Consider the following 27464-nt stretch of genomic DNA (forward strand, 5'->3'; position numbering starts at 1 on the left):
GTGAAGTCATGTGTTTCTTACAGCTGAAGAAAAGCTCTTTAAATTGGTCAGTATATGACTATGTTTGATTTATTAGTTTTACTTTATATATGAACAGTTATAGCACTTTTATTGCACTGCAAATCCATTAAAAATTAATCTTTATTAATATAGGTAAGCATCAAATAGATTTCCTAAGAAAAATGTAACAAATTTATAAACCTCTCAAGTTTGGTTCACAAATATAAGATCGAAACACATATTCTATATTTTCAGAAATGAATATAAAATATAATAATTCCATGTATATATAGATTTAATTAACTGCCTTAATTGTAACACATGAATATACCTGAGATATGAAAAATTTTCAAAAGTATAAAAACACACTATGATTTGCTGTCTTCTCCAGACAAAACTGAAGCAAGGTAGCACCCTCAGACATTTTCTGTTAAACAACATAACCCAAACAGTCTCTCTCTTCCCCATTTGATTTTGAATTGAGGTACAACCTGAGAGGCAGAAGTATAAAAGTAATATTATTGTTATATATATATATATATAACTATATTATATATATATATATATATATATATATATATGTATATGTATATATATATATGTATATGTATATATATAACTATATTATATATATATGATATATATCATAACTATATTAACAATCTGGGCCAGGAGTGCTCACAAGGGGTGAAAAATTAAGAGGATTTAGTGAAATTCTGGTTGCATGAAGTAACCCAAAATGACAGAATTTAACTTAAAAACTTTTAAGATAAAAGACAGAAGTGAGTAAACCGTCATCTTAGAAATTAGAATTCAAGAAATGATTAAAAAAAAAAGGGTAGAGATTAAGTAGGAGCAGAGGACGGAAAGAATGGAAAAAGCCCTAATCAATTACCATCAAAAGATGGCCAGAAAGACAATAACTGAAGAGAAACAGCTATGTGCTCGCTCGCCTAGAAAATGTACACTGACACCCGACATAGTGTCTGGCACCAAGTGTACACGAAATTAATATTTGTTAAAAATGAATGAGTAACCAATAAGATTACACCTCATTTCTCCAGACACCTAAGGGATTAAAGTACTAATGATTATCAAACTGGAATCCCTGAGGTTCGGGCCTTGAAATGGAGAAAAGAGGGTTATGTAACAAGAAATATAAGGAAGGTTATAAAATAGTTATGTGATATATGGCACATTATAAAACTGAATGGCCTTTATATCCATGGATTCAATTTCTCCCAAATATCTTCAAGAAAAACATTTACCTCAACTAAAGAAATCGTAGGCTAAAACAAAACAATACACAACACAACACCAAAGAAATCTTGTTTTTCTTTTTCTTTTTCTCTTGGACCATCAGAGAGCATGATGTCATCAGAGAGCTAGAGTGTTTAATTACAGAATTTATTTAATCCCCAGTAATTATCTTTCTTTATATGGTTTCTGATCTTTTATATATGTATTCCATACTACCATAGGTATATATTCATCTTTATTATAAAATAGCTCAAATTTTCTTAAATAGAAAACAATAAATTTTTAAAAAATAAAACCATCAGTATCGATATCTGATTCTAGTATCCAGAAAAAACAATGGATAGATTAATAGATGAAAGGAAAAAGGAAGGAAGGAGGGGAGGAAGTTGGTTTTAAGTAAGGAGAATATGAATTACACAAATTAAGATAAACATAATGGTTTTACTGAAAAGCTATCCATAAGCAAAATGAAAATTGGCTACAGTGAGAAAATGCATAAATGGGTACAGCTACCTCGTGTTAGATCTGGTTACTTTGGCATTCTCAGTATTCATGGAAAGTGCCTTCCACTGTGCAGTTTTGGCCATTTCATCTGATATGTTAACAACTGAGGGATCAACACTGAAGAACAAATACACTTCTTGGTTAGTATTCAGTACTTGCAAAAGCATTAAAATGTCATCAACATTACCTATACAACATGTGCTTTCACCAACTTCAAATGGAGAAAACTCTGCCATGCACATAAACCAACGTCTAACAAGATGCCAGAGTCCTGGGGTTCTGTTATCAAGGTCTCACGAGGAAATACATCTTTCTTTATAATCGAAACTAGGGATAAGATGAATTAAACTGGCAATGACGTCCAAAGATCTTGCCTATAAGAACACTACTGAAATAATGTAAAAGAATATATTAATGTGTTAATAAATATAAAAAATAATACTGCCTTAGGTAAATTAGAAAACTTTATCCAATGTAGGTAAGAAAAAATTAAGATTAGCTTTAAAAAAACAAACTAACTTGTTTTTTAAAGCTCTTAAAAACATTAAAAAGAATGCTGGGAAAGGTGACACTTTAAAATTGAAAACAGCTCTGAAAATATTTCAACAGGCTTATAAGTACTGATTTGTGCTGCCATTCACATGTTTATCAAAGTGTTATATCAAATTAATCAAAATGAGAATCAAAAGAACAAAATACTGTTTCCTTATAAAAAACAAATGTCTCTATGAAATATCACAAAAATTACTTCAAGACCCCAAATCCAATGATGATGATACCCACAAATCATTACGGGCTCAAGGCTGTCAGTCAAAAGTAATATGAAAGTATTACCAAGTTAATGCAAACATATTTGCAAGCTCTTTTTCTTCAGCAAAAGAAAACATTTCATGCAAAAAAGAGACAAGTACAAATGTCAAGTTAGATGTTAAATTAACAATGTGATGGCAGCTAGGTTAAAAATGGCCAAACAGCAGTCATTTAGAGAGCTCTAGCTTTGTTCGTTCTTTAAATTGGGACATGATCATTTTAGAGTCCTAGGAATGGCTGCCTCATCAGGTCAACTTGTGTAGTGCCCAGAACTTGAAGACCCAAATTCACGATGGCGCAGTCATACAACTCTCAGCTCTGCCTGCTCTGGGTAAATGTTCCTTTGCTGGGTTGCCAACTTCAAAAAACAGAGGTGAAGAGTCCTTGAAGCAGTTTTCAGCTTCTAAATGTCCTCCTTTAAGTAAGAACTTTCCCATCAGTAGACATTAGGGCCCTTCTGAAGAAAGGACACATTTTGTTTTCCCCCAAAACTAGACGGGAAACGATTTTCTCACATTAAATAAGTTATTTTCACACTTTATAGGGCTTTACAGTTTCCACATGCTGTCATAAATTATCTCATTGATTTTCATGGCAAGTAGTCCAAGGTTAAATAAAATTTTAAATTCTGGCAGATAAACAGGTCAGCCCATTCCTGGCATTCTTGATGTTCAAATTTTAAGCAAAGCAGCATTAACTGTGGATCATGTCATCAGTTGAAAAAATAAAAGTAAATATACACATACCCATTCTTCGTGTTAAATATCAGACAGTATAAGTACAAACAGTGGTCAAGGCCCATGTATAATCGCATTGAGAGAGTGCTCATACAGGACCAGCAGAGATTAAGTGGTAAATAATCTCCGCAAATTGGTGAGTATCACTAATAATCATGGTAGTTCCCTAAACTCTTTTTAGAAGTACAGCCAACAAAGTTAATATATTAATTCATCTAACAAATGTACACAGAATCTAGCAAAGCAGAGCACTATAGTTGGATACATGAAGCTGTCTATATGTGATATTTAAAGTATATAAAGATGTGAGGGGGAAATCCTGAAAGGTGACATGGGAAAATACCAATTTTTAAAATTAATAGTAAAAAGCATTGAGAGAAATTACTTAAGAAACTCATTTATCAAAGCTCATCAGCATGTACAAGTCCACAAGTGACCTCTGTAAAAACTACAAACATTAGTTAAAAATAAAAAAGGTTGAAGGAAATTAATTAAATACCAACAAACACTTTTCACAAAAGAAACCTACATATACTCTCTAAAACTGATTCTTCTACTATAAATAGCTAATCAGAAATGCAATAAATGTGTAGAAATCAGAATCAGAGGTATGCATATATAATGCAGGATTTCAATCTTTTAAAACTACCAAAAAAGTTTACATTTCCCAACCTTTACCTTTAGTTCTTAAATTTAAATATAAGCCACCAAAGTCATATATGACAAACGAAATATAAAACTTAATTATTTTTCCATAACATGAGCCCTCACTACCTGTGGTCAAATCATACCTTTGGAAACGAGGAGTTCCCAGGCCTCTAAACAGAGCTGCATTATTGGAAGGTTATCAGAAAATGCATCTCAAATGTTTACTGCCCAGCACACTCTGACCCCAGCTGTGCTACTAAGAGTGGGAATATTCACAGACTTGTGTGCTGACCTTAAACTTCACTGAAACGGAAACAGTGATGAAAGACAAGTAAATCTTGTCTGCCTGGCACAGAAATTTAAGGCTGTGGTTCAAGGCCAGTTTTTTCTTCACTCCTGCCTATAACCTGGGAGGGGAAGGAGCAGGAGAATTGCATGAAGCCCTCCTTTAGCCGATATGTCAGGTGCAGGTTTTGTCGCCTTTTTAAAAACAGTTATCACGGCCTCCGGCGCAGCTCAGCGGTTGAGCATCAACCTATGAACCAGGGGATTGCGGTTCGATTCCCGGTCAGGGCCTAAACCTAGTTTTGGGCTCGATCCCCAGCAGGGGGCGTGCAGGAGGCAGCCGATCAATGCCTCTCTTATCATTGATGGTTCTCTCTCTCTCCCTCTCCCTTCCTCTCTCTGAAATCAAAAAAAACGTATTTTTTAAAAAATATTTTTAAATAGATATCACCATTTTAAGGAAGCATTACATAGCTTATGTGTGCAACTGACATGTATATAAAACACATTTTACAAGATAAAGTTATAGCTCACCTGTATTTTAGGGCCTTAACCGGAATCTGCAAGAGACTTCCCCCTTCATATGGAAGGTGCACAGTGTCGTCATCAGCCTGAAGCATTCGCTCGGCCTCCTTTAGAGCACACACACAGAGGTTATTTCCCCACAGCAGTTCAAATCAACGTCCATGTTACACGTCAACACACAGAGACTAAAGTTTTACTTTATTTTTTGCCAAAAGATGTTTATTTTTTAAAGTCCTTTTTGTCGTTGTGTATGCCAGATTTCTAGAACACTGTTAAAATTAAAGTGTACCCTAAAATATACTTCTGTATTCAAGGTTAAATTCTATTGTAGACTTTGATGTAGAATTATTCCGCGTTACCTATGTTTCCATACTGCTAAATTCTTCTGAGTGGTGATTAAACACATACACGGTATGCAATTTTCTTAAATGTATTTTTGTGTCAGGACTATGGATGGGGCAAGTTGGTAAAATGGGTTAAAACCACGTTTGGAACAAGCTGCCTACTAACCTCTCTCTGCCTCAGTTTCCTTACTTGTAAACTGGGGATAATAAAGTACTTACACTTTATAATAATAAGGTTCTTGGGAGGTATTAAAGGAGTTTATTCCCATATAAAGTGACTGTAATAGTGCCTATTACTTGGTACAAAACATTAAACAAGTACTTGGTATAAATTTAAAATTCTTGTGCTTTTACCTCTTTCTCTTTTTTCTTTTTGTCATCTTCTTTCTTTTTCTTACTTTCTGGCATGAGATCATCAAGCCAACTCAGCTCCCTCTTTGTGAAGCACAGATCCATGAGTTTACGTACAAAGACTAACGCGAGGACCTTAAAAAGTGGGGGAGAGGACAGTAAGTGATTATCTCAAAATAGGTTATATTACCTGAAGAGAGAAAGAGTATTAAGCCATAAATAACAGAAAAGTACTTCATATGTTTTATTTTTATTTCATGCGCTATCTTATTTCAAAGGAACTGAGTCACCTATATATTTCTGAACTTTCTGCTTAAACAAAAGATATAAAGGCATTTTACACCTCTTCTCATATAAATCCCTTGCACTCTGCCTAAAATTATAGAGCAATTTCAGCGTGGTGTCTGCAGTTAGAGATTAGCTTTTATGATGACTTTGCAATATATATATATGTGTGTGTGTGTATATGAGTAGAGACGGTAACAAAAATCTTTGAGCCATGCATGGGAGAACCCATTTTCCAGCATTAGGTTTTAGCTTTCCAACTGTATTTGTGAAAAAGATTTGTTTTACTTTAACCGTTACTAAGGTTAAAGATGTTTTCAAATGTTCACCGTCAACGTGGATTTCCTCTTCTGTTCTTACTATTTCCTGTCCTTTGCCTGTTTTGCAATTGGTTTTTATGACTTTTTCATGAATTCATAAGAGTTCTGCGGAGTTTGGATAGAAATGCGTTATCTGCCTTACATGTTACAAATATTTTCTCCTAAGCTCACAATCTGACTGTACCACGGACATGTAAAACATTTAACTATCATGTGGTTGAATATATCTCTTTCTTTTGTGGTTGGGTTTCCATATTTTCTTTGAAAAGTTACCCTCGGTGACTGGATTATAACAAATATTCTTCAAAATTTTCTACTACAATTTAATATTTAAATCCTGAATTCATTATGATTTCTTTCTAAATATGATATCATACAGGGAAAGCAACCATATTTTGCTCCTAGCAATAATCAAATCTTCTAATACCTGTATAAACTTTACAACTTAATTTTAATATTTTCTTTATGGCAATGTACATAACCAATTTTACATGGTCTTTACAAAAGGATAGATATTCTCTATTTGCAAAATATAATATTCTGTGATAATTTAATAGTTATACTGTCTTATTGATATCATCAATAATCTTTAGCCTAATTTTTTTAACTTCTAGATCTGTTAATTTCTGAAAAAGATGTATTGAAATAGCCTAGTAAAAAACCAAGTCATTCTGGTTACTTTGCTTTTTATACTTGGCTATCATATTTATTCCATAAATATCCTAAACTCTAAAGTTGTTTAAAAATATAAAACGGTGTTCTATACCTCAGACTAAAAAGCAACAACAAAAATGAAAACATAGAAAATAACAAGCAAATTCAGTTTTGAAAATGATTAATAGCTAGAAAGGGCCCATTCATATTTCATAATACCAAAGGTGCTTTTAAGATGGGCTATTCCATTTCCCAAAGTCAATTATAAATATTAATAGTAACTATTAAAAACACAAAAATGTTATTAATTAGTGACCAAGTCTGAACAACAACAACAACAAAACTTACCATCATGGGAAAAACCACTGCAGCAGCTGAGGCTTTGATTACCCACAAGAGAACCAGGCAGGTGAGCTGAATGACCGTGAAAATATGCACCTTCCAGAGGGGCACGTAGCGGAGGTATATCAGGTCAGGCTGATGCTTGGCAGGCATGCCAAACAACTTTATACGGTCGAAAAACTGCGTGTGGAAGGAAAAACAGAACAATAAAACATTTTCAACGAAGTCATCATCTCTGCTGCCTAGGAAGAGAGATTACATTCAATTTAAGGGTTTTGAGATTGAAACTGTAACTTTCTTGACTTGTTCTGACAGTGCAGGAGAATGTTTCAGGACAGAATATCTGGACTCCCCTCCAAAAAACATCAGGGCAATCCTATGAACTAATGCAATTAATTTAATGAGAAAACTCAAGCCAAAATGCTTTAATTTGGGGGATTAAAAATAAATTTGTCTGCTATAATCAAATGCATTAGTCATTTAATTTTTCATTTATTTCTTGTTTCTAATATGTACAATAAAAGACTTATACTCTTATAATAAGGTTCTTTCCAGCTAACATTACCAATTCTATGAAAATAACCTCAGGTAACAATTACCAATTTTTCACCCACTGAAAAGGAAACCATGAGAAAATTCCCTGGTCTTCTTGAGCTTTAATTTCCTCATTTATAAACTGGAAATAAGATCAACCCTACCTACCCCATAAAATTATTGTAAAAAAAGTGAGTTAATGAGATCATTTCTTGACCAGTGGAGAGCAGGTCCTAGATGGTGATGGAAAAAAAAAATCAAGATACTGCCTGTGGGAAGTCTTGCCAGCCACTAGCTGGCAATTTTAGTTTTCATTATAGGAGGTGGTCAAGTGGTGCTAAGCGTGCTTTATGAGCTAAATATTTGTTACTAAGGTTGGGTTGATATGCATCTTAGTAAATTTCATTAGGTTGTTTTCCAGGAAGTATTATTAATAAGATAAAACAGAGCAGTGAAATCACTGGGTTCCAGCGCTGGCTCCATTGCGTGCTTAGTTAACAGCCCTCAGTGAGTCTCTCGATTTGCAAAATTGTCCTTCCTTTCCTGCTTCCCAAAGCCGTTTTGAGGATCACAGAAAATAACTTCCATACTAGCTTTAAACTGTATCACACCCATACCAATGGCAGGCTTTACCATTTTTATGGGAAAACTATTATCTACCTTTTCTTTTTAAGCACCGAAATTGTTCAGCATGTCAGCAACAGTACTTTTTTCCCATTCCAGTTCTTTTGATCTTCCCTCATACTATACTATTCCTTAATGACGGGGGCCTTTCAAAGACTGCAATTAAAACTAGGTAGGACTGTATCAGTTCTCCCGTTCTCATTCTCGTTCTCGGGGGAGAAATGTGCAGTAAGCCAATAATCACTAGAAAGTGTGGATTTGAAGTCGCCCGTTAACCTGCCCTCAAAATACTCGAGTTGAGAATAAACCGCTACCATCATAAAAATAATCTTTGCAAATTAAAATTTTTTTCAAGTTTTTCTACAAAATCACTAAATATTAAATAGTTAACACTTACCTGGATTCCCTTCAACGAGGAAACTCCCATATAAAGGAAAACGCCGTATAGAACAGGCATTGGAATAAACTGTAAGTAAAAGGACCACAATCAGAACTCGTGCTACTATAACAGTTTCACAGTAACACACACACAGCATGGTCAGTGACTACCTATTGAGGCAGAATTAAATGACCTTTCAGTAATGAGATCGAACTTTTCTATAAATAAGAGAAATGCGAGCAAGCAATAACCTCCTTGCAAACTGTCTGTCTTCTGCACGTTCCTTCCTGGGGGGGGGGGAGGGGCAGGTTCAGTGGTTACGAGGTTGGGCACTACAATCCAGCTACGTGGCTTAAAAACCCAGCCTCTTACTGAGCCTTAGCCACTCTGGCTTTAGTCTCCTACATCAGAAAGCAGTGAAAATTAAAGGATTTCAAATACATACTCAAAAATGCACGTGGTCTGTATCAATCACTCAAAGAGCATCAGCCATTATTATTTACTATCGCCACCCCTACAGTGACTATTACACAGTAGCATTTACCGAATATAATAATTGAGCTCCACCCCGAAAAGAAAGTTCTTATTACTGTGGCAGGAGGACCCCAAACCGCCTACCGAGTCCATGCCTAAGGCACCCCACAGAACAGCTACCAACAGACCCCATCTACTTATTTAAAAACCACAACTGGCATTCTCACCCGAGAGAGAGCTGCGAGGAAAAAAGACCTAAGTGCTACAAGGGAAACGACTAACCAACCTCGTCTGCCCTTCCTAAGAACCCTGGAGAAAAAAATAACTCAGGAGGAGAAGAAATACGTATGTTAAAAATCTAATCAATATACTCAGGAAATTTCAAGAAACTACTGTATCCATAAAGCAGCTTCAGAATGCTAAGAGAAGTGAGTGAAACAATGAAAGGAGCCCCTGGAAATTAGAGATTGATATGTACACTGTACGCATACAGCTGTGTAGGAGAGAGGCGGTCACCGCAGTAGAAATTAAAAGAAATTTTAAGTAGCTCTTTTTCACTCATTTTAAAATAATAAACCCATTACAAATTAACATTAAAAAAACATCTTTATGGAAAACTACTATTTAAAAAAAACACACACAAAAACTGAGAAGAGTGGCACCGGTTTGGATTCGTGCCAAGCTCCCGGGGGGCGTGACAGACGCCTGGCCCTGGGCTGCGGGCGTCCCACTGCCGCGGCCAGCCCCGCACAGGCCCAGCAGAGCCAGAGGGCTGGCCACCCCCGGCAGTCAGGGCCCCGAGGGCCCTGAACCAGGCTTTGAAAATCGCCATCTTTGCTAAAGATCTCCAGTCTAAAGGTAAGAAAGTGAAAAATAAAATTGCCAAAGTACATGAAACTGCACTGGCGGTAAGGCCAGAGCCACGCAGACACGAAGAAGGAAGGAGAGTCCCTCCGGATGGTGCCGCCCAGAGAGAGGAAAAGCTAGGTGCGCGCCTAGCTTTTCGTTCCAGAGCTTTCTTGATACGCTACTTGACTTTTTTGCCAATACACAGGTAATACTTATAACATTTAAAACTTTAAAAATGTAAAGGGCGACCTTCGGCAGCAGGGCACGGCATCCTCCTAGACGACATAGTTCTGCCCCGTGCCCCGCAGTCCACCCGACACTCACGGCTACGCGGTAACTGCCGCTGGCCTGTTACTGTCCCCCCCGTGCTCAACGGGACAGCAAGCACTCAGCAAACATTTGGGGAGTTAATTGGCTGCTAGGAAGTCCACGAAAAGAGGTCAAAGAATCCTAGTATTTAGCTATAATTTTTAAGTTACTATATAACATACACACACACACACATACTCCAAGCTTGAACCCTAATTTGTAAGTGGTACACAACTCTTTACTTAGTAATTTTGTTTACAACAAAAACTACTTAAGCACCAAGGGAAAGAGTGGAGTTGAGCTCTTCCAGGATAAATAGGAAGCTTCAGATTAGCCACTCAGCTATGTTTGCTATGGTTATTGTTATTTTTTAATCACGAGATTCAATAGGATGTGTATAGCAAAAAGCACATCTACTAAACGATGTTAAACATAAAGTAAAATTTCTTACATACTTCATTTATGATATTAACTGTTCATGTTTTTCTACTAAGTGCTACTACTTTTCTTTCATTTAGGTTATTAGGAAAAATGCATTAATTTAATTAATAGCAATACTGTTTTGTATTTTGTCAAGTAACTCAGTTTCATCCATTTCTCAATATTTATTTTTTGAACTATGCTTTTAAAATCTTCTATCATCTTTTTGATCATAACTAAGTCGTTATGATCATAACTAAGTCATTCCTTCCATAACTCTATAGTCTTTAATACTATCCTTTCAAAATTATTTTTTAAATGGATACATCTAATACTGAAATGTATAACAAAATACTGAAAATAATACCAAAATATTATTTTCCAAATAAAGTCTAATTTTAGATATTTTAATATTTCATCTTCGTACAACTGGGTATAAATGTTACAATAAAGATTTTAAAACATTGCAATAAAGGGATTTTACCTTTAGTACTGAAGTCATAAACACAGACAGGCCCATTAGAATAAAAATCATTAGTCCTGTGACCCGCTGTTCCCGAATTCCCAAAAACTTGGGTTGTTCCCCTGGAGCAGAACATTCGGATTCAAGTTTCAAGCTGTTGACATGACTTATGGACAACACTGTTGCAGCCACAAACCATGGAAGTCCCATGACAGAGCAAACTCCCAACATCACACCGACCACGAACAAGTCGAGGTGATAGCCAGCTCCTTTCTGAAAAGCAAAATGAACATGGATACTTATAAGTCTAAAGTGTTCTTTTAGGTTAAAATTCTATCCTACTTATTAAGAGAGAAGAAATTCATTTTCATTTTACATCTTTTAATGTTCTAGTCATGTTGAGAACACCCCAAAGTCTTGAAGAAATTGTAATACCTGAGACAACATTTTAAAGTTACCTTTAATTTGTGCTCCTTTCTGTTTATGATTACAGCTGTAATTTGTTGATCCATAAAGATAAGAATGGTGCAAAGCAGAGCCGGGACAGCGGCTATTAATAAGGTCCACCAAGGATTGTCTCCCAATGGGCTTATGATCCAGCCCCTATTTGGATCAGTAGGCTGTTAAAAAAAATTACAAAGAAAGAAAGAAAGAAAGTTTCCTCCTTCTCCTGCACAAAATTCCCACAGCACAGACTATCTACTGCAAGAAATGCCAAGGGGTCAGAAAGAACGGATTAAATCTTGGTATGTACTGTCAATTATTTGCAAAGACAGCCACAAGGATTCTTCCCACCCCTGGATGCAGGTCCGTGTCCTCGTGATCGAGCTATTGTCTCCACGCAGAGGTGAGTCTGTTCCTCCCTCTGAATCTGGGATCACGTTATGGTTTATTTCAACCAACAGAGTGAGGCCAACGCGGCGCTGTGTGGTTCCCGAGTCTGGGTCTGAAAGGACCTTTACAGCTTCTTTTCTAACCCTCTTGGAACCCTGAGATTAGGCTCTTGAGTGCACCTGGAGCTTTCTTGGGGATGTGACACGATGTAGTGAGAGGGGGACAGGAGGCAACTACCCAGCCGTTTCAGCCACCTGAAGTCCCAGGAAGTGAACGAGGTCACACTGCCCCTCATCAAGGCAACAGGTTACTGTGGGCATATGAAATATCACAAACAAGGGACCAGACCACTCCCCAGCTGAGCCTAGTCCCAATACCACAGATTTACGAACAAATAAACGGTTGTTATTTACATGTATTGTGTTTGTGGGAGATTTGCTATGCAGGAACAGGTAAGTGAAGCAGAGTGTCTTTCTGACATGTTCCTACCTATTTCATCAAGTGTAAAATCAGTCTACCTACTAGATGAACTCCTAAACTAAACCGCTGTAGAGATTCTGCGGACTAGTGATCCTGGCACAGTCAATACTAAGAATTGGGCCTCAGGACACTATTTTTCCCAAAGCATCTACTGACAAAAATCTGGCACTTTATCAGATGCTAATAATTTCAATGCTGTAACATAAAATTGTTTTATAACTGAAAAAAAATTTAAAAGATCGTAGGAAAGTTTAATATTCTTGAAGGATATTGGCCATATTAAAATCTAAACATGTTTTCATTACCTAGACTTAACATTTAAGCCTGTCTTTTCATCGTGAAAACATTTGTCAATATGAAAGGGAAATTTAATATTTTCTAATTCAGGTATTCCAATGTTCCCACACTGCTATATATTAAAGTGCTTCATATTCAATACTGCACATATATAGAAACATTTTGCCTATATCATGCATACATTCTTAAGTGTTCCTTAATTTGTTTCCCCAAGTGTATTTTATGCCCCTGGAAATCAGTCTGCTACTTGAAAGCTAGATCAATAAATGTATAACAAGGATACATTTAGGAACCAAAATCAGGAAATGGGGCCATGCCTACAGGAAACTAAATCAGTATTTTTGAACCAATATTTATAGTTTTATTTATTTGTAAGACTTGGTAAAAATAGAATGACTTTCATATAGTCATCTCTTCATGGCCTACAATCTTTAGTGGCTCAAAATCTATGCTTTTAAACAAAGGTCTCCAAACTTTATCTATTATGCACTCTTAGCAGCAAAAATATTAAACGTTTTTTATAAATAAAAGTGAGCACGTATACCCAATGGCTCTATACCCATTCACCTGTTAGGTTACTAATGGTTATCCATAGAGTAAAACCCATGTAGTAAAAGCTATAAGGGTTTTTTTTTTCTTATTTTTAGACAGAGATATAAATAGACCTTCTAAATAATTTTGGTGGATCATTTTCTAACCACACACTCTACTTTGGAGATCACTGGTTTTAAAAATAATGTTGTTTCTTTTTATCTCAGTGAAAGATAAAACAAGACTAAAATTATCTTCATTATATTCCTTATATCTAGTCACCTTTAAACCTTCTGTTTCTAAAAGAAGTCATCTAATCTGCCAACTGCAAATAAAAGCAGTGGCACAAATACTTGCATCTAAAAATAAATTCCAGAAATTATTCAAAAGCTGCCCTCTAACTTAGGGAAATATTACTAGATGCTATATTATGCATATGGTGTATTGTACACAAAAGAACTACGGTTTGCTAATGAAAACAAAGGGTGTGGATGATCAGATTAAGTATCCTTTTTCCTGTGGAAGGATATTTGATTCTCTCCTGTCAGACACACTATCCTTCTAGAAATTTAACTCGGATGTCCTTGCTACTCATAAATCCAAGTTTGATTTACTTCTTTAGAAAGGAATAAAGAATGTTTCTTTTGCCTGGAAAGCACATCATGAACTCCAGCTATCAGAACAGGGTCAAACGCTTTACATGTCTCCCAAGTCTCCACCATGGGTATTTTCATTCCTGCTCCAGGACTGGCCTAGCTTTGAAAACTTCTTATTTCCTAAATAGGTTCCCTTGTAGCTTTGCATCTTGTCATTCTTTTCATATATGTGGGAAATACATAAAATATTTCCTTTCAAAGCATCAGCTCTTCAGAGAGGCTATGCACAGTTTAAAAATAACTGCCCAGGAAGCGGAGTCTCACTTGGAAGTAGTCTGGTATGCGCCCAAGTAACAAATAGCCAAGCGTTTTAATCCTTACCTCGAATTTTTCAGGAACGTGAAGTTTAGGAGATGGAACTCCTACAAGGTAGTCAATTGCGACCATTATTACTATTGTGAGAAATATAGCAAAGTCACTGATTGTCGATCGCACCTATGTTAAAGGGATTACGTTAATATAAACACACATATACTATGCATCCTTTCTAAATAATTCATATGGTTGAGATTTAAATATGCCACTAGAAAGTGTGAATGAGGCTTTTAGTTAGCGGCAATGTGTCAGTGAAATACATTTAGATCTAATAATTTTTCTAAAAGATAGAAAACACATTTCACAACTAACCTACCATCTCTCAAGATACTGTTATTTTACATACTGTAATATACATATTGTAATATACATTTTTCACTATGGATAATTTCTTTATAACTATTTGACATAAAGTATTAACCCCAAATAATACATTACTGTTTTAAAATAAGCCAAGGGAATGAAAACAAAAAATGTGACTATTACCAAAACTCCAAAATTACACCCCAATTACCTTGGTAGGAAAATAGCGCTTGGTCTTAAACTGCTTGAGGAATGAAGACAAAAAAAATGTTGTGAAAAATAAGATAACACACCAAAAGAGCACATCTGGAATATAAGGCCCATGAAGACCACAAGCCGATCCTACAAATACACCGTGAAAGATTTTACAATCCTGGAAAAAAAAACAGAAAAGGAGGGATTGAAGGAGGATTCTCAGGTCACCAATAAAGTACTAACAAATTTCACCGACTCTAAGATGCTACTGATTTTAAGACACACCACTGTTTTATGTATCATTTAGAAAGAAAACACACTCCCAACTCAACCTGAACACACCAATCAACTGTTAAGACATATCCTGAGTTCAGAGATGTTATAGTTTGAAAAATATGCGCATCTTAAATCACTGAACTGAAACATAGCATTTTGCCAAGTTAAATCCTAACTCCTTTCTTTCACCTCCGTATTTCCTTTAGTGAAAAGGCTTAGACTGAGTGTTAATTCCCAAAAGTTTTGTCTGCATTCTTGCTGGTTCAAATTTCACTATCTTTACTTCTCAACAAGTTCCTTAATAACAAAAGCAACAGAGAGAGAAAATTACTACTATACCTTTTTATGATGCTGAATAATAAATACCTGTTAAGTACTAAATTCAAAGCAGTAATAAAAACTGCCGTTGGCTTTTCTGACTTGACTCAAGAATGTGGGATTAAAGCATGGGACTATGAGCAGTAAGGTGACTAGGAAAATATTTCCACTAACAAAAATCAATAGCATAATTAATAATACAGCATAATATAATACAATTATAAAAATCTATTGACTTGATCTTCCCTTTGGAGGTAAACATAACAGAAAGGCAACCAGTGATTAACAAAGACATGCTACTGAAGGGCTCTTCCCCTTACTTGTATTTTACTGAGACTCATTTCACACAGCTCCAACTCAGGTTTACCAAAAGATGCATTACTCTCAAATTTTATGTGCTGAGATTAGTAAATCTACAAATTTACAATGTAGATCATGAAAATAAAAGCTATAAGTCCAAAAAAATCGAACATAGCCCTTTTGGATGTCAAAAAAAGCACACTGCAAAGACCTATACCTACACTCTCGAGACATCCTACTCATCATAAAACAAGTTTTTTTTTTAACAAATCACTTTCATTTAAGCACCTCTATTAACTCTACCTCTTTCATAACCAAGTGACTTTTTAATATGAAATAGCAAAGCATCAATCTAAGCTCATTACTGATATATAATGCTTTAAATCAGCACTGTCCAATAGGATTTCCTATGATGGTGGAAATATCACGTATCCGCCTGGCCAATACAGCAGCCAGTAGTTACGTGAGGTGACTGAGCACTTGATACGTGGCTGGTGCAACTGAGAAACTGAACTTTTAATTAGTTTAATTTAATTTAAATTTAAATAGGCACATGTGGCTAATGACTACTATATTGGACAGCACAGACTTAAATGATCAATGGGATAAATTTCCAGATTGATAGCTTTCCAATTACACAGTTAAGCACTGTCACCTTCAGTGAGACAAAACTGACCTACAATTGCTTACATGATATAAAAAGCACCAGAGAGACTCAGGGCATCTTGGTTTTCACTGATACTGCTAGTATCACTGTACATCTTTTTCCTAAACCCCAACCTGGGACATGTCAAAATGAATATTCCAGGGGTAGGACAACATTTCCCAACAGAATACAAGAATATGTAACAGTGTTCAGGACAGGAGGTGCTCGTTCTACGGTTCTGGCCCTTTTTCCTTTCTCTTCCCTTAGCGCTTAAGTCAGACTGGCCTCTGCAAGTCAAACAAGGTTCAGCTGGACATTCAGGACATTAGCAGAGCATTCATGGTCTCTAAATAAGCTGTTCACAGAGCAGATGAACCAATAAGCAGAAGGCAGAAGAAGTGGATATGGGATGTTGTAACTGTCAACTCTAGTATGTGCAACCCTAGACCTAATGTATACTTCCTTTGAATTTATAAATATAAGTGGAATTAGAAATATATATATATATATATATATATATACCCATCTTTTTAATAATTATATCTTGGAAGTCAAATATATTCCATCTCTTTCTCCTGTACCAGCTCCATTTTGTCCAGCCTACACTTTTTAGTGCATGATACATAAAAATGTGGTAACCCCTACTCTGTCAACATAACACTATTACTATATTTTGAAAACATACTATATCCATCAATCAAGGAGAAAATGTAGGTCTACTCAGAAAAAGCTAGAGAACTAGGTTAATAGTTGCAAAATACTTTATTGTATCATATACTCACAGAAACAGTGAGGTTCCCCCAGGAAATATCCTGTGCTGTTATATTCTTTTCCGCCCACACATTTAGAGTTTCGTTGCTGGGGTTAGGAGGTTCACTACAGACACATCTGAGAAATTAGAATATGGTAAAATATTTAGGATCCTGTATTTCATGTTTACATGTTATTAAATCAATCACACAAAGTGTTAGCTTTTAACTCCTTAATTTTTTCCATGTTGTAAAGAATGAACTAGGAAAGTGAAAACATCAGAAACAGAATAGAATGAGATTGGGCTTATATAAATAAAACATAACTAATACAAATAGCAGTGAGATGTGTACTTGATGAAACTAGCTAGACTTATCTCTTTAGGAGGGGTACTAATTTTTTTAAAAATCTGAGACGATACTACCAGGTTTAGCAAGATTACTCTCCACTAAATCTCATCTACTGCCGCCTCCCCATCCGCACACACAACATGCACAGATTCCCAACAAAAGTTATCCTCCCAGGAACTCCTTGTACTCTGACAAGCCCTACCTACTCATCCTTTATTGATCGTAAGATTCATTCTTAAAGAAATAACAACAACATAGTTTTTCATCAGGACAAGACTCAGAAAGTCATTAGGAGATCAGAGAGTTTCAGTTCATAGCCAGAACTAATTCACCCACCTAAAAAACACATGCTAGAAAACACACACACAAGCAAAGAAATCCCTAATGTGGATTTAAAAACTGAAAATAGGAGCAATCCCAACTAAATTCACTGCTGTTTCAGAAGAGGCAAGGGGCTGGACTTTGGACTCAATCCAGGCTCCATTGCTTACTAGCTGTTTGACCCAAGGCAGGTTTTAATCCCCAAGAGCCTCAGTCTCTTCATACTCAGGAACAATTAAGGAACACTATGGTGTGAATTATGCAACATTCACAGCAAGTGCTCAGAGAACGCTAGCTGAACACATGTAATGCCTCGGTTAACCAGAAGGAAGCATCGCCCCAACTGGCTGGCACTAGTAGGAAAGCCATGCTCTGTAAAGGTCAAAGGAAAAGCAAAAGAAAGAAGACAAAAAATAACACTAAAAAAAATTAAAACAGTTGAAGAGCAAAGAAAATAGCACAAAGTAGATTCAGCATCCAAGTGTCACTAATATTTTCAAACCGGCCCATGTCCTAAAGGAATCTTCACAGCCCTCCCTACTCTCCATCAAAGCTGAGAATGGGCAAGGCAGGCAAGGGCAGGCGGGGAGGACAGGGGGACGCGCGAGTACAGGGATTTGGGCCTCAGGCGGGCAGGAGGAAGGAAGTTGTGTTCTTATTCGTTAGTAACCACATTCTTCCAGTAAGTCAACCAAATGCAGAATCACATTTACAGAATAAAAACGACTGAGTCTGGTAACATCTCATCCGTAACAAGCAAGCCAACCTTCACAAGGCCAGCTGGGCCATTTCAGCTCGATACAGGGTGAGCGTCACATCGTGTAAAAAAAAATCCATTCTTAGGCCCAGGCATGTCCGCCAAAAAAGATACATTTCAGTATTAGAAGGAACACAGAAGCACTTACGAGTAGCTGGTCAGCTCGTCTAGACGGTTGTGCATGTTGAACTCGTATATTTCTCCCAAATGAAAGAGCTTCTCCAGAGCCTCGTAGATGAATATGATGCAGATGAGGGCCGCGAAGGCCTCCTCCGTGAACCGAGTAATGTAACACACGAGGCTGCTCGCATCGGTGGCGACCAACGCGATGCACAAGAAGGAAGTCCACAGGCCAATGCTGGTTCTTAAGGACAAATAGGAGAGCTGATAATCTCTGTTCAAAAAGAAAAACACAAGCACGGTCAACGTATGCACGATTATGGAGTAGTATTTATACTTAAAATCTTCATAACAAGCAGTAAGAACAGTGTAACAACATAAGATTCCTAAAGAGACAGTAAATTACAGAAAAACAGAACAATAACTGAAGGAAGCTCTATGTGTTTTTCTGCTTCAGATGAAGACTAGCTTCTTATTAACAGACTTTATGGTTATAGTTTACTTGCATAAAAGATTTACAGTGAAAAATCTGTTAGGCGTAGGCAATAAGCATTTCAAAAACAAAGACCTCACTTCCGAAATCAGCTGTGAGGGATAAATAACAGAGAAGCAGTCTATAGAATAAGTTAATGTGACTCCCTCAGAAGACCCGGACGCTCTAGTGTCAACATGGTCATCACACCACTGCCCCACCGCCACTCCTGTCACCACCACCCTCTCCTCTACCACCAGTATTCTCTAGAGAAAGCAACTTCAGTTTTTAATTCCATTTCATTGAGAAATTACTACCACAGTGTCTAAAACACTGCAGGTGATTGCATTCTCTATTAAACAGTTTATACAGTGAGTGTGCCAGATCAGGATTAGAATCAGTTTATGCAGCGAAGAAAAGACTCAGGAAGAAGACTCAGAGGAAGCAAATATTTAATAGTATCAGGTTGCTCCAGGCTAAAATATTCAGTTGCATTCATCTCACAAAAGGAACAGTACTGGCCATATCGAATTCCAAGTCTACTAACTACCATACCCTGCACTGGTTCCCACACTCTCAGCAACTCTGCCAATGGAAACCGGCATCTCCCTCTGACTGCACCAGTTCCTTCTGTGGAACAGACCCAATGGATAGTCTGCTTAAGCCCTCAGGACCCACCTTCCCAAACTGCTCTTATGAGGCCAATACACCACCTGATAAACAATTCAGACTAACTCTTTCTTACTGAGTTGAAATTTGCCAACACAAATAACCCCTTAAGTGATTTGCTTATCAGTACTCAAATCCATCAATTTTCTATTCAAGGTGACTGGGGCAGAGACGATGTCAGAGGCCAGAAGAGGGCTGACCACACAGTAACACAAAAATATTAAAAATATATATAGAGAGAGAGAGAGATCGGATCTTTTCCAGCTATTAAACATATAACGTACTTTTACCTAAAGTTAAAATATATATATAACATATAATTATACACATATGTAAACACATGGGACAAGTAGATAACTATTACGTACCTGCAGAATTTAAATAAAATTTTTTCAAACACTAAAACTGGGCCTGTACTCCCCAATATTGTAAGAGGTTGCCCAGCAAACAACGAATAGGCAATCCCAGTTAACGATGCTCCGAAAAGAGACTCTATTGCACTCTGTTCAAGGAAAAAAGAAACGAATAAAAGCAATACATCATAAACACATCTCTAGCCTACAGTAACACATGTAACAGACATCTGGGAAATAAAAAAATACAAATCAAGTAGTTAAAAATGTAAAAGCAAACACAGCTTTGAGTCTCAAATTTAAATTTTAAATACAGAAAAGTTAAAAATACATTTTTAAATACATACGAAAAATTGCTTTATTTTTGCCTATTAAAAGTGACCTTTTGCAATCAACATTCGTTCAAAACTCAATACTGTGAAAGGTAAGGAGGGAGAAATAAATGGGAGATAGACATAGAGGCTTCAATGCTATCTACGGATGTTTTATTTCTTCAGCCTGTGGTGAGTACAAAGATATATGTATTATTTTGAATATTTTTGTATGTCTGAAATAGTTCATTTTAAAAATGGAAAACATATTAAATACTCAATATCATCCTGTTAGAGAAAAAAGACTCCTTCAAACAGATAAGAAATAAACATATGATCCTACTGTTCTCAAACTGATTTCTAAAGAGCAACATTCCACACATTTTAAAGAAATTAATCTAATATGATAGGCTTAACCAACAGATATCAAAAATGAAACGCTTAACACAAATAAAATAGATGAAAAAATCTCTTTATAATACTGACAGCAATCATAAATGAGGAAGTATCTTATTATTTTTAGTGTTTGGTAACAGAAGACAAAATGAGAGAATGAAAAGACTCAAGAGAAATTTTAAATCAAAACTAGTAGCCAATTTTATGCCCCCCCCGCTACATTCTAACTTTAGGTTTTTAGATTAGGGGAGGCAGGCTAAGCCACTAGACAGAGGGGTGGGATCAGAAAGAGAAGGAGTTTACCACTCACAAAGATCAAGGTCAAGCGGAGCGCACTATCAAGGAAGGAAAAGCCCACTGCTGGGAAGTAAAGACAAGGAGAAGCTGGTGGGAAACAACAGCCCAGGAACTGGGAGGCAGCACAGAGCAGGGCTTGAGAACCAGATCTGAAGTGTAAAACTGGTCCCTACCAGGTGTTAAGCCATGGACACACCTAAAACTTTTTGAGCCCAACCTCTCTCATTTTTAAATGGGGGTGATGGTAGCCAGGAGAACCTCATGAGGCAGTGTTTGTGAAACACCCAGCAAGCCTAGCACCTGGCATACAGAACGCCCTCAATAAACGGGAGCAATTCTCATCATCGGCAATACCCAGCATCTTCCAAGATCAAAATCACAAAATAATAGTATGCAGTGCAAGCATTATTTAACTATTACTAGAAAAATAGGATCAAACTCACATACAAACTTGACTTTTGGCAAAATTTAAAAGTGTCCATATTAACGATGTATTTGCTAATTGTATGAGATACATTTTTCTCGCCCATAGATGCAGTGGTCCTAAGACACTGCTAAGCCATTATAAAATCCTTAGTTAAAACAGAATATGCCTATTTACGTATGAAATGGTATCTAGAAACAGAAAGCAAAATATTGAGATGAAAAGCAAAGAGATGGCGAATAAAGAAATGCTAACGGAGGCAGGCAGGCACAAAATTATGGTTTCCCTCCCCACCATCGTATTGAAAAAGCAGGAACGGCCCCATGAAGACCTTCCTTTCACCGATCCCAGCCCCTACTGCCACATTTACTAGATCCTTTTACCCAGACCTATTTTCTTTCTAATTTTTCAACTGTCTCTATGTTCATGCCCAAACTAACCCAGGTCTTTCTCTAAAGAAATCACAGCCCACTACCTGCCGCCCCCACCCCACATTCAGAAGTTTCCCTTTTATCCATCCCAAGCCCTGCCCTTCTCTTCCCCGTAAACCTCTGCTCTGCACGGCACCCAACACTCCCTGCTCGCTCGTCTTTCCTCCTCAAAAGCCTCCAGCTTGGTTTCTGCAAAATTACTTCGTCCTGATTCTCCTTTTGAGGGCTCTGACTGTGCCTGTGTCTCCCGGCCCTCACCCCACCCCACCCCATAAAGGCGAGTGAGGAACTGCCCACTCCTCCCCTCTCCTCTCCCCCTCTAAGTTACCCCCCGGGTTAACCTCTCCTATTCTGTTCCAAGCCCCACGTGTGTGCGAACCATTCCTGCCACGCTCAGCTCTTCCTCTCCACTACGAACTCTGCCACTCCACCTCCAAGGTCTCCATTTAGACCTGAAGTTCCAAAAAAGCATCTGCACACACCCACCCCCCCGGGCCATCTTCCTGCATCACACACTCAGCTCTCTATTTCCATTCCTTCAGCGCCTACAGCTCCCCTTCACCCCACCGGCGCCTGGCCCGGCGCCCCGAGCACGCTAACTGTGTTATGCGGTCCGGTCTCCCTTTCCTCCCGTTAGGGGTTAGGGGCCTTGAGGACCGAAGGCGCCTGCTCGGGCCACACCTGTCTACATTCCTCGGTGCCTAAGGCACGACCACACGCGCGTGGCATTAGGTGGCAGGATGAGATGGGCGGGCAGCGAGCGACAGTCACAGTCCAAGAGCAAGGCAGCACTTCCGAGACGGCAACAGGTGAGACACAATTCCACGGGCACCCGCGGACTTACATGTACAACTCGCGCCAGCACATGAAGCAACTTACAAAAAAATATACCTTCAATACAGTGATTACAGAGCAAGGTAAAAAAAGACTCTAAATAATCGAGAACAAACTGAGCTGAGAGGAAATTTCAGTTACCAGGTTTCTCTCCTGGTTCAGCTCATGAAATGCTTTAATTAAATAATTATCCCTATGTAAGCTTTGGCTATTTTTTAACCTTTTATTTGTAACAAATAAATAAATAAATAAATGTTCTCCCAAGAGTAAATACAGTTAAATGAAATATGCTTAAGAATTACAAATCATCTCATTTAAACGCCATCAAACATGTATATAAACAAGAAACTGTCTTCAGGATTTTACAAAGCACTATTCAGTTATGCCTCCCACAGCCCCTATAACACAATATTACCAAGAAAAACAAGAAAGAAAAAAACATAGAAAAACTTTCATTTCAGTCTAGAACAAAAACATAAAAACTTTCATTACAGTCATGTCAAATTATGGATGAAGTGCTGAGTTATACTTTCCAATAAGAAGTTTTGACTATTTTCACACCAATCTGGTTACCAGCAAAATTAAAGGAAGCACCGCCTCGGAACTCCGTGATTCGTCCGCAGTTCGGTGCCCTGGTCCCAGACACTGCGGCCCGGGCCTGGCGACTTAGCATGACTCCCGCGGCCCGGCCTAGTCCCGCGGCGCCTCCGGGGGTGCGGGAGCCCCAGGGATCGGTCCTCCGCCCCCGCCCACCCGCAACCAGCCAAGAGGCCTCCCCCCACCGGGCCCCGCTCCCCCACACAGACACCACGGGCCCTTTACTCCACTTATGCAGCCATCCATCCAGCAAGCCGGGAGGAACGGGGGCTTTTCTTCTTTTCGTCTTCTGAATTTTTTTTAATTTTTAATTTTTTGTTATTATTATTTTTTTTTACCTCAACTGTGCATCTTCGCCTGTTCACATGGCTTCCCCATGCTGTCCATAGCAACTGCCCCTGGGGGAAGCCCGCTTTGGGGCAGGTTAATCTGCTGCGGCGACTCTCCGAGTGGACTAGCGGGACAGATGCACACAGACACTTGCCTCCGAAGAGCTAAGAGCCTGGCCGCTACCAATCTTTGTACTCACTATTCTGCCTTCTGTAGCTTCTCCAAGCAGCCCTCCAAAAGTGATTACAGGAGACATACAGGCACAGTATAGGAAAAGAATCGAGGCCAGGCACTGCAGACTTAATGCATCCTTGAAGTCACTCAAGAAAAAAGGTGCTTTCCTTTTGATGTCAAGTATCAAACCACCAAAAAGCCTAAATAGGTGAGATGAAACTCGTCAAACTGTACACTAGAGGATTCTAGCTATTGCAAACTAAAACTATGGGCTACACAAAACTGCTGGTGTCTAGGGTTTTGTTAACCAAAATTAATATCCTATTTAAATCATGGTATAAATTACAGAAGACACACTCATTTAATCTAACCCACTGGTAGAGGAAAGGTCAATCTCATTAAGTTAGAGAGACATAAACATCTGTATTTTATGGGCTACATACTGAAAAGACTGCAGGCAAATGATTTTATATGAGTAAATGCAATTTCAGGCACAACTGTGCAAGAAAATGTACAATAAAAATAAAACCTAACAACTCATTTATGGAAATATGCATAAGCAATTCTATTAATTATTATCTACATTATGAATCTTAAAGGCAAATGTCAGAAGTGCCAGGAAGGCAATTATAATATAAATCATAAGCCCCCAATACACCCTTTAATATAAACAGAGTATGCTGTGCTTAGACCCACCCAGTAGTAAGTTAAATAATTTTAATTACTCTTTAAATTAGCACTTTAATCGCATAAATATCTCTGGTCCAGGAAAAAAAAACCTAAAAAGTACTTCAGTGTCTGTAATTTACTTTATATGCAGTAAAACTAGTGTGCATACTATTAAGAATTTTTAAGTAGTAAATTCAGAAACCTGTATTTGCACATCAAAGCTGTGTGATTTCAATGCTGTATTTTAATCAGACTTTTAGATACAGCTACCTTGAAAGCATTCCACTGAAATACAAGCTCTGGGAGGGGCAGAGACTTTTTCTTGTTCAGTGCCATTATCTCCACTGTCTAGAACACTGCCTGGGACATAGTAGGTACTCAATAAATATTTGTGACAAATCAATAATCCAAAAAGGTTTTGTGACTCAAAAATACATAATCGTTCAAACCCCTACTGTAGAAAACACTCCAAAAAAATTGTGAGTTCAAGCGTCTCTAAAGTTTACATTTAGTACACCAGCTGTTACTTTCCTTCTATATAATATCATTTAGGTGTGTCATTACTATGCCTAATGGTGTATCTGTGTAAGACATCCTGGTTGTTTAAACAAATATTCAAGATTCAATATTTACTTCCAGAGACCACCAGTGGACAAAAAGATACCAACACCCACATGCTTTTCTTAATAAAAAATACCATAACATTTCTCTACTTCTACAAAATATTTTAAGACAATGTTTACACCTGGCCATATTTCTATTCTTCATTCCAAAAATGAATTCCAACAATTTTTAACTACATTTCCAGGGATCAATACCATGCTTTAATTAATACTTGTCTAACTTCACATTATCTTATGATATAATGCCCTTTTAAGAGTTTTAAGTCTATGAACACACCAAAAACACTGGTTTTCATTCCTCTCTGCTCCCATAAATCTCTAAATTCATAAGGAGAATTATAATAGGACTCCACACTTCCTTAAAAAATCTTCTTGTAAATTAATGTAAATTAACCTTCTTAGCATACATTCTTAGCATAGGGTGCATAATACTTCCATTTTAGATTAAAGTGTGGTATATAGAGCCCAAGTATACGCTAGTAAACTTATTTTTAAATGCATATTAATTTTCCTTAACGTCACATACCTATATAATAAGGCACATTTTTTTAAAAAAATAATGAAAAAAATACTGTATAAGATTACATTCAAATATTTGCCAAGAAAAAAAATGTGTATCCCTTTTTCATCAAATCAACCCCTAGTCTCTAAAGATACCCACACGGTATCCGTATCGGTACCCACCGTCCAGTCCGCTGGAGCTCAGGCCCCGCATGGTGAGCAGCCTCTTTGTGAGTCTCACCCGAGCTGGGGGCAGATCCATTGGGAAATACAGGAATCTTTCTCTTTTCCTGCATTTCACACAAAAAAAACACACTTTCAGAATTTTACCTTAAGAAAGGTGAGATGGCATCTTCAATTAGAGGGAGCATGAGAGCTCTTACTTGTTATGTATCTAACTAGAGCTCCTAGAAAAAAGATGCTTCCTAACATCAACCTCTACTCTAAATAAGCTCTACTTTAGAAGAGAAGCTAATATTTGTCTATTAATATTTTTAAGTTCACACTTGGCTCGGCCCATTTTATATTCTAATATCAAACATACTATGAAACACATTCACACACACCGTTTCAAATGACTGTTCGGTGACAGGAACATAAATATCCAATAAAGCATCGCTCCAACCGGAATTTTTTAAATACAACTCATGTTAACTACGGGAAATGCACTTTACATTAAGAAAAAGGTAAATGCAATTTTTCTTTTACTAAAATACTTCCCTTAAGATATAAGTAACATGAGAGCTTTTCATGAGAGCTTATTAAACTCATTTTCACCAAAAAAAAATATAAAAAATCAATATCCCATTAAATTTTATTACACATTCAATAGTACTATTCTCAGGATAAAGAATCTTGTCCCGGACACATGAAGAGAAAGGAGTGGGTTTTTGTGACCTGGGCCTAAAAGATCAAGAGAGAAAAAAGGAAGAAGAGGAGACTGGAGAAGCAGGGGAGAGGGAAGGAGAGGAGGGGGGTCACCCCAGGAGGTCCTCAGGTTCAAAGGATCTACCAACTTACACCACCTGGTTTACATGTTCAGTATTCACAGAGTATAAAGGCTTATCTATAATCATAAGATTGCCATTTGAAAATAGCAAAATAAAAACTAAATTATATCTCAGCTCAAAGAAGAAAGAAAACTAAATTATGGAATTCCTAGAAGACAAACATAACTATATGAAGAAAAACCAAAAAATAAAAAAATGAATTAAGTGCCTAACTCAGAAAACGTTAAAATAAATATATATACGTGTGTGTGTGTGTGTGTGTGTGTGTGTGTGTCCTGAAGGAAAGTGAAAGAAATAAAAGAAAAACAGCTAAAAAGCAGAAATTGGGTTAGAAAATAAAATAATTTTTTTAAAAAAACTTTTAAAACAGTTTTTTAAAGCTGCTCTATTTGAGAAATATGATAAACCGTTAACTAATCACAACAAAAATATGACAAGGCAACTTCAAAAACTGAGGGAAACTTTATACATACATGAAAGATATACATATATAAACACGCAGGGACTATACTGTACAACTAAATCTAAAACCTTGATGAAATGGGTAACATACAAGGATAACCTAATTTCCCCAAACTGACACCAGGAAAGAGGGAAACTGTTCCTATGATTTACTAAAACTGAACCCAGAAAACAACAGAAAGCGCACACAAGCCAGTTTCCAGAGAACAGGCAAGTTGTTCAAGCCTCCCATAAAACAAAAGATTCAAGCTCAAAAGTTTTACAAAGGAACTCTTCCAACTTTTAGAACCAAATTATCCCAAGCAATTTAAAGTTTTAAGAACACAGAAAAAGGAAAACTTAAAA

At 37.2% G+C, this 27464-nt stretch overlaps 1 protein-coding gene across 4 annotated transcripts in view; it reads right to left on the reverse strand.

The window, feature by feature from the left end:
• Nucleotides 1–27464, reverse strand: part of SLC4A7 (solute carrier family 4 member 7) — an 82263-nt gene that overhangs the window by 1737 nt on the left and 53062 nt on the right. For all 4 annotated transcript variants that reach the window (XM_081159554.1, XM_081159552.1, XM_081159553.1 and 1 more), the window contains 14 exons: nucleotides 25831–25937; nucleotides 23880–24054; nucleotides 20076–20209; nucleotides 18595–18840; nucleotides 17051–17156; nucleotides 14745–14906; nucleotides 14237–14350; nucleotides 11576–11737; nucleotides 11139–11390; nucleotides 8621–8689; nucleotides 7072–7245; nucleotides 5468–5599; nucleotides 4779–4876; nucleotides 1774–1881 (listed from right to left, as the gene is read on the reverse strand). In XM_081159554.1, the coding sequence (XP_081015680.1) occupies nucleotides 1774–1881; nucleotides 4779–4876; nucleotides 5468–5599; nucleotides 7072–7245; nucleotides 8621–8689; nucleotides 11139–11390; nucleotides 11576–11737; nucleotides 14237–14350; nucleotides 14745–14906; nucleotides 17051–17156; nucleotides 18595–18840; nucleotides 20076–20209; nucleotides 23880–24054; nucleotides 25831–25937 (2039 nt within the window). The remainder of the gene's footprint in view (nucleotides 1–1773; nucleotides 1882–4778; nucleotides 4877–5467; nucleotides 5600–7071; nucleotides 7246–8620; nucleotides 8690–11138; nucleotides 11391–11575; nucleotides 11738–14236; nucleotides 14351–14744; nucleotides 14907–17050; nucleotides 17157–18594; nucleotides 18841–20075; nucleotides 20210–23879; nucleotides 24055–25830; nucleotides 25938–27464) is intronic.

Source organism: Miniopterus schreibersii (assembly GCF_964146895.1).
Source record: "Miniopterus schreibersii genome assembly, chromosome: 15".
Lineage (NCBI taxonomy): Eukaryota > Metazoa > Chordata > Mammalia > Chiroptera > Miniopteridae > Miniopterus > Miniopterus schreibersii.